Source organism: Plasmopara halstedii, assembly GCF_900000015.1.
Source record: "Plasmopara halstedii genome assembly, contig: Scaffold_2881, whole genome shotgun sequence".
NCBI lineage: Eukaryota > Oomycota > Peronosporomycetes > Peronosporales > Peronosporaceae > Plasmopara > Plasmopara halstedii.
Genome location: NW_020189786.1, coordinates 219,222 through 227,035, shown reverse-complemented (window position 1 = coordinate 227,035; position 7,814 = coordinate 219,222). Strand labels below are relative to the sequence as shown.

At 45.4% G+C, this 7,814-nt stretch overlaps 5 protein-coding genes across 5 annotated transcripts; 3 read left to right on the top strand and 2 right to left on the bottom strand.

Moving 5' to 3' along the window:
* Positions 1-3,020: 3,020 nt before the first annotated feature.
* PHALS_05130 lies at positions 3,021-3,851 on the top strand (the record flags this gene model as incomplete). The annotated part of the gene is made up of 1 exon (XM_024718802.1): positions 3,021-3,851. The coding sequence occupies one exon, from the start codon at positions 3,021-3,023 to the stop codon at positions 3,849-3,851; it is 831 nt and encodes a 276-aa protein (XP_024584164.1).
* Positions 3,852-3,928: 77 nt separating this feature from the next.
* On the bottom strand, positions 3,929-6,017 carry PHALS_05129 (uncharacterized protein; the record flags this gene model as incomplete). The annotated part of the gene is made up of 5 exons (XM_024718800.1): positions 3,929-4,894; positions 4,958-5,030; positions 5,098-5,192; positions 5,264-5,603; positions 5,686-6,017. 5 exons carry the CDS (start codon positions 6,015-6,017, stop codon positions 3,929-3,931), a joined length of 1,806 nt encoding a protein of 601 aa, XP_024584163.1.
* A 268-nt stretch (positions 6,018-6,285) lies between these two features.
* Positions 6,286-6,891, top strand: PHALS_05128 (uncharacterized protein; the record flags this gene model as incomplete). The annotated part of the gene is made up of 1 exon (XM_024718799.1): positions 6,286-6,891. One exon carries the CDS (start codon positions 6,286-6,288, stop codon positions 6,889-6,891), a length of 606 nt encoding a protein of 201 aa, XP_024584162.1.
* Positions 6,892-6,895: 4 nt separating this feature from the next.
* PHALS_15075 (uncharacterized protein) lies at positions 6,896-7,212 on the top strand. The gene has a single exon (XM_024718798.2). It carries the CDS (start codon positions 6,932-6,934, stop codon positions 7,187-7,189), a length of 258 nt encoding a protein of 85 aa, XP_024584161.1. The 5' UTR covers positions 6,896-6,931; the 3' UTR covers positions 7,190-7,212.
* Positions 7,213-7,792, bottom strand: PHALS_05127 (p-type atpase (p-atpase) superfamily; the record flags this gene model as incomplete). The annotated part of the gene is made up of 2 exons (XM_024718797.1): positions 7,213-7,605; positions 7,688-7,792. 2 exons carry the CDS (start codon positions 7,790-7,792, stop codon positions 7,213-7,215), a joined length of 498 nt encoding a protein of 165 aa, XP_024584160.1.
* Between the last annotated feature and the right edge of the window lie 22 nt (positions 7,793-7,814).

The following is a 7,814-nucleotide window of genomic DNA, read 5'->3' as shown; positions in this document are numbered from 1 at the left end:
ATTCCTCCCCCACCAAGCCCTGAGCCATGGGATGGCGGCGTCAGCGGGACGCGAGGGTTAATATGCTGGTTTCCGTAAAACGGCGTATAGCCGGTAGATGAATGCAGTGCATTGTTCAGAGTGAACTCTACGAGTGGCAACATAGCGCTCCAGCGCTTCGGGGTCTCAGCGCATACGCTGCGGTTCACGCGCTAAATCTGACCATCGGTCTGCGGATGGTCCGCTATTGACATAGTCAATTCGGTGCCCTGCACCCTGAAAAGTGTAAACAAACGCTTCCCAGTGAAGTGCGGGTCTCTATTAGAGACAATTGACTCCGGGGGTCCATGCTGTCGAAAGACACGATCGACAAACAGCGTCGCTGTACCCACACCTTGATAATGTCTGGCACTGTCGCAAGAATAAGCTATCTTGCTTTAATGGTCCATATAGACCACCACACCCGTGTTACCCGCCGAGTCTTACGGCAGACCAAACACATCGTCCATACTCATAGACTGCCAACACCCGGATGTTACCGGTAAACTGACCAGCGGCACCGCAGATTCGGAGAGGAATTGACCCTCCGACACGTCTCATACGTGCGCACATATGTGCTAGCCCACTTGTACAGTCTTGGGCCACCAATTCTGGCGACTCACCGAGCTGTACGTCTTTTAACAACCGAGATGACCTTTGAGTGGGGTGTCGTGGGCCTCATAGAGGATATGGTATTTCGAATCTTTATCATGTGGAATTACAATTTGTGGCGTATCCGTTGAATCGGTGCTATAATACAGCAACTCGTAATTTAACGAATATCGGTGTGATCGTGTGCGCAAACGCGCCGACAAATTCTTGTCCGAATTTTTAAATCCTTGCTCCCGAGAGCCAGTAGCTGCGCTACACACATACTGTCACCCGCGTATGCGGCGCGGATTAAATCCTTCACTGACGACGTCACCGTGGAGATTATGTGCAAGCTCATAGTCCGGTCCGCGCGACGCCGCATCAACCAAGTCATTTTGCTTTCCTGGCTTATACTTCACCTCGAAGTGATATTCTACAAAAACAGAGAGCCACCTGGACATCCTCTGCGAGAGGTGAGGCGACTGAGTCGCAGTGCGTAATGGCGCATGATATGTGTTGATTACAAACAGCTTTGAACCAAGCAGGTGCACTTTGAACTTGACAAGTGCATACTTCGTCGCGAGTTATTTTTTGTCGTGGACTGGATAGTTCCTCTCCGCAGCCTTTAGCCGGCTAGAGTCGAACGCGGTCATCCCTCAGCGTCTGCTTGCAGCAGTGCACAGCCGAATGGCAAAGTCCGAAGCGACACAGAAGACACTAGAAGGACGATCGGGGTCTGGAAATGCTGCTGTCTTATGAGCAGTTGAGGCACGCAAATTTTAAAGACTTCCTATTTGTCAATGTAGGACTCGATTGTCAAAGACATTTAAACTGAACATGCAATGTCTTAATCGCTGGTTTCTGAAATTTCATAGTGGCTTCGACGTAATACGTGACCAATTGAAAAAAAACAGAACCTTTCAATAAGAGTCACAAACGAGTCAGCTCAGAATCGGACCACAGTATGGGAAAGGAGTTTGTGGTCTGCGGACACTGACTTGACTTTGATTGGCCAAAGTGATTTGTATGCGCCAATGTCATTTTCGCAGTAGAGTGTAATTGTCATTTTCAAGAGCCAACCGCAAATAGGTTCATATTCCTAAACAATGTAAACCGACCCAACCTTAAATTGTTTTAACAATGTCAAAATGAATAAAGTACTATCAGAACCAAGATTCTTGCCGTATCTAACGGCGCGAGCCCAAAGATTAGATGCTTAACATCATTTGCAATATATACAATATACAACGTGATACTTTCAACGTCTGAACATCAACAATTTTACTCTTTATAAATTGTCACGGCGCTGGCAGGGTCACAAAAGTAACTTTCGACGTTGGCTTGAAAAAAAAAATACATGCAGATTTGTCAGATTTATCAAAAGTAAATGATCTCAATTATGCTCGTCAAGGATGCAACCAACTTATTGTGACTACGGTAGAATGTTCTCGTCTCTCGTAGCCTAAGTTCTATCAAGCCATTAGAATTGACAGGTCCCGTTTTTAAGCTACAGGACGACGCGTAACCGCAATCTCAATTTGATCAAAAGTGTCGCTGCTTCCTAGTTAAAATAGTATAAACTATCAGAGAACTTTTCATTAGAAAATGTATATTTCCATTGTTGACCATATCACTCTCCTACTCTACCACAAGACACGCTTGACATTTCTCACGTCAAGTTTGATAGTACCATCTATCTCACTCTCTCAAGATTTTTCTGTAGCGGTCTAAATTTGTGATTAGACGGTTCAAACTATTTAAGCACCATTAGCTAATCTCACAGCATTCCTTTGTAGACAAACTGACGTGTAAGTGATCAAAACCAGTTTATCAATCAAAGATATCTAGCCGTGTCATTAAGCAACATGTCCACTCGTTAAGTATGTAAAAATTTGAGTTTATACACGCCATGTGCTTTCATCGGCTAAGATTGTACGGTAGTGATGTTTGTTCGGCCTCCAAGTTTCGTATCTACCCTTTAGCAATCTAACCGAACATTCTTCTCTATAGTATTAGCCTCTCCCATGTAGCTCTCTCTACCCCTAGTCCATCCTTTTCTGATTCTATCGGCTTGCTAAAATTTTGCAGACCATGACAAAATAAATGTCACCTTATTATGTAAATATCTTGAATGGAATCATCGTATGGTCCATTTCAGTGTTTTGACGAGCTTTTAGCTTATGACATCGTCCTGCCGTCATCACTTCGCTTAAGCCATCAAGCAGTATCTAATATGACTATTATTAGCTCGAAATATACTATTGGCCACTCGCGCCAGTTAATTCAGTCTCTTCAACTACCACCATACATGACGTCAGTCTTCTGATCTTTCAAGAGTGCCTAGGCCTATATCTTAAGCAGTTTCGGAACTTGTATCAGACCTTAGTCTTCAGTTTACATTCAGAAATATAATGACTCCCGTACGCCAACACTTCTCACCTCCGTTCTCTTATGGTACATGTGATGAGAGTCTCGGTGATGACTTTAGTTTTGCCGTCCATTCAACGTTCCAAGATGCTCTCTTTGAACCACATGAGACTATTGATCCGACGCCGTTTAGTCCTGTCTTTTCATTAGATACCGTTCAGTCAAACTATCGAATTCCACCGCAACGGCGTCTCAATCCAGTGTCACCTATTGTTTCTATGACAATGTATTCGCCTTCACGCTCAGCCATGCGATCAACGTTCGCAAAGAAACCGAAACGTGACGTAACTCCAGGTACCCAAGTAGGTCGCTGGACTAAACGAGAACACGAACTTTTCCTCGAAGGATTACAACGTTTCGGCAAGTCCTGGAAAAAGATTTCGAGTCTTGTACATACACGTACGCTTGTACAAATCCGAACGCACGCTCAAAAGTATCTTCAGAAACAGTCTCGAGGAGCGATCAAGAACAAATCACAAACCAGTATTTCTTCTCGAGACTTAATGACGTGCCTGTTAGATACACACCGTGTCCCCTCGCTTCTAGACAATACTCGTGTGTCGACTATCACGAACGAATACTATACGAGTCCGACTGCTATTGAAGACGATCTGCTTGGATTTCTGCACCACAACGAGCTTTGGGTGCCTCCTGTTACTCAAGAAACGAGTGTGTTGAGCCATTCCGCTTCGATCTCAGCTGCACGTCCTGTCGTATATCCTGCGATTACACCCACGTCGGCTCGAGAAACTCGAACGATAGGACACCGACCAAAAGCTTCTCATACGTTTGTAGGGACACATGTGTGGTTGTAGATCTTACATTGTGAAGGTAAACTCTAACGATTAAAAAACATATCAAGTTGACTGTACAACAAACGTGTGCTTTTCTATCATGCTGCAAGACTCGCGGCGGTAGTCCCGCCTCCTTTTTGTTTAGCCTCTCGGAGAAATTTTTGCAGAGCAGTCAGACGTTCATCAATATCACTAAATGAGTCGGCGGATGTGTCGAGCAGTGCTTGTGGAGGCTGTTTTTTTTGTGTTGACACAGGAGTCGACGTTTGACTCCTGTATGGAGATGTTTGCGGCTTTTCTGACGATGACACCGGACCCGGGGATGGTAATCGAGGCGTTTGATGACCAGATTTGATGCTTTTTGATGGCATGGGAGACGACGAACGGCCACGACTCGAACGAGGTGGCTGACGACGATTTGGAAGCGGGGGAGGCTCAAGGTTTCGCTTGGGAGAGGAAAGTCGAGCATCTAATTCTCGTTGACGCTCTCTCGACACTCGTGAGCCGCGTGAACGTGCAGAGCGAGATGACGTCTTGGAATCTCGAGAATCGGCTGATGAGTACCCACCGGCTGAACTATCAGATGAGTATCCGCCTTTGGATCGAGGCAGCCGAGACCTAGAGTTTGCTCGAGCTTCGCGAAGTTTACGCTCCTTTTCTAGTTGGTAAGCTGTTGGATCAAAGCGACGGAAGGGGGTGCGACTTGTGGCTCGTTCACGTCGACTCTTTAGTGGAATTCTATCTTCGTCGTCTGATGGACCATAGTGAGGTGAAGCAGATCGATACGACTTAGTAAACATGGCAGGGTGTTCTTGTTTCGTTGTAATTTCTGTCGAAGACCGAACGGATCTCTTTGGTGGTGATAAGTCGCGTGTAAACCGTGAGAAGTCGCTTCGATGACTGTTATCAAGCACAGGACGTTGACGCGTTCCCTGCCCAGACCGTGCACGTGAAATTGCCAGCCGACGAAGCAGATCACGATTTTTTTGCTGTGTCTCCTCGAGTTGTGCTTTCATTTGCAACATTTGGGCCAGGGTTTTTTGAACTGCAGCGTTGCTGTCCTTCTAGATAAGCGATATAAACAATATGTGAGTCAATAACCGCAACATGATAAAGTCGTCACGTACGAGTTTGCGTCTTGTTACCACATTTTCTTGCTCCTGTCTTGTATCTTTCGGCTGAGATGCTAATCGAAGTTGTCTAGAATATACACAGCAAATTCTTAGTCAGCTAGCATGATTCCATTACAGCTTTGAACATCACATACTTGATTTCTGTCCGCAATTTTTCCATCTCTAGCGCTGATTCCTCTTTCAAATGCTGATAGAGTTCAGCTAACTTTTTCTTCTCTTCACTCGACATCTACCATTTCACAATGAATCACTTCATTAGCATCGTATCAGCTTAAGAACAGATTTTTCACTGCATCCTACCTCAAGCTCTTGTTGTAGATCTTTCGAAGAATTTATTCCAACATTTTCGCATCCACCTACTTCAATATCATACTGCTTCAATTTGTCTTTCAAGCACCGATTTTCTTCTTTCAATGCTGCATTTTCTTTTTCTAATTGAGAACTGCTCTCACTAGTAAAAGTCTTCTCTTTTGCAGCTAAAGCCTGACTCAGTCTTCGAATTGTTCGCTGCAAAACTTCTGGAGATGGTGATTGTTCCTGAGTTAAAGGCAATGGGTAGTGCACTCGATCGAATTCAACAGCATAAGTTAAGATTAAATAGCGTTTTCCAGAATTTGTACTAGTAGTAGAACATGGCAGCCTATGAATATGTGGTAAGAAATAAGATTTTGAGCTGATAGAACACACGGAATCATGCAAATATACTTATGTGATCATCATACCCTTCCAAAGCTGCTTTAGGTTGCAATTTACGCTGTCTGTAAAGATCCAAATCGGTGGTCGTTAGGAGATCCACAAACACTGTGTCACTACGTCGATGTAATGCTGTGAGCAACATTTGGATGAACACTGGAAAGCGCTTTGAGTTGCCTGTCTGACGTGTAAGTTGCTCAATATCCGAAGCAGGAAAAGTGCCAGTCCAAACGCTTGAGGGTGTCGTAGTCACATCTTCACTTTCAACCTGCACATGCAGACACTGCTGCTGTACCTGCACGGTCACGACATAAGGGATGCCGTGAAAGTCGAGAATCGCGGATGTCTCGAGATCCTCCATCTTACCGCAACTTAAAAGAGGGTTAGTTCTAATAAACTGGACTTAATTCTACGTCGATATGACGTTGAAGAGTTTGTGTCTATAGGGTATGCGCCCTTTCAAGATCTGAGCGTATCCACCAACGTATGTTAATCTTGCTAAGCCGTTGCAGTCGAGCATCGCGTCCGGTACTGCAAATCTCTGTTACATATCTTTTCCATTCCTCATTGTTCAGCTCAGGATGCAACGCACAAACCAATTGAGTGGGTCATCGAAGTGCTGCAGATCCATGCGTTCGACTCAAAAAGCCGCCACAGCGTATTCCGATGCATTCCAGTGTACGAATATACAGTCACAAGATCCAACAAAGCTTGCACAATTTTGCGTAGATCATTTCAGTGCACGAGAAGCGTCAATTCTAAAGCTCACCAAGACGCAGCCCATGGTGCGTGCGTCTGTCAACTTGAGGTCCTTCAATACCCGGCAGATCGGTGAGCGCTGTTTATCTACACACCGTTTGCTGTTCGGTCGTCCGCTGTGGGCCGGCGCATCGCCCAGACCGAGAAAGAGGAAGCACACGGTAGACAGCACTGTTGATTTCTCAAATACTGAGCCGCTACCAACGGTCGACGAGCTCCTTGAGCTTCAATTGAGTGGAATGTTCAATGTAACAAGCAGGACGAACAGAACGTCAGAGTACGATAACTCGCTAATGGATGTTGCCATGGACTTCGAGACTGAGGTACAATCTACAGCGACCGAAGAGTCTTTCGAGTTATTATGGGAGCTTGATGCCTGTGAAGACAGCGGAGATGTCACTTGTAGAGGCAGAAATAAAGAGATGCATTTATTGAATGCAGACACGAAGACTAGCGAGTTGTCTTCCACTATGTAGACCCGAAAATCACAGAAAATTAAGGAATGTATAAAAAGACATGGCTCTGTCATTTTACATTTCAATTTTAGTCGGGGGGGCATCTTCCTCTTCATCATCATCACTATCCACCCTATCGACGTTCCCTTTTATACCAATGGGCTTTAGATCACTTGCTGACCACCTTGGATCGTATCAACACCTAACAAACCATGTCGTTGAGTACCAAAAGGCTCTGTTTATCGGTCTCACCACGAAGTCCATAGTACGTCTTCCAGCCGCCAGATTTGCTTTTGCGGTTACGAAAGCCGCTCTTTAGCTGCATTCGAAAGCGATGTATCATCAGCCAGCATCAAAGCGAAACAGTGGGAACAGAGACCATGCAAGACTTGTAGGCAGCTCCAGCGCTCGTAAGCTCACATCCACGCCACGTGCTTTCAAAGCTTTTGCTACTGCTGCTGACGTTGTCGATATCTCATCCTCACGATTCCCAGTGTTCCATGAAAGCTGTACGAGCAGAATAATCAACAAGACAAAGGTGTACAACACAAATGTCCGATTCGACCGTAGAACGGGCACTCGGTACTTGTCACGGACATTAAGCATGACAGCTGCAATCCAGTATTGGAGGTGTCCAAAACGCCATAAAACACTATTCTCGCACGAATTTGAGGTCAGAGCTGCCGGCTCGACAGGTATAAATACGTAGCAAGGCGCTTGCACGACGTTAGTTTTCTGCCGAGCGAAACCACGGTCGCGCCTCTGCTGCCGCCAACGCAATGTAAATACATCCGAGAAATATAGCGACTTGTCCAACCAGAGACAGCACGATATCAAGAGCAAGCAACGTTCTAGGTGGTCTTTGATTAAGCTGTGCGACAGAAGTCGAACCGAGTTGAGATGACGCAGGTGTTCGTACCATCAAGAGCGATAGAGCAAATACA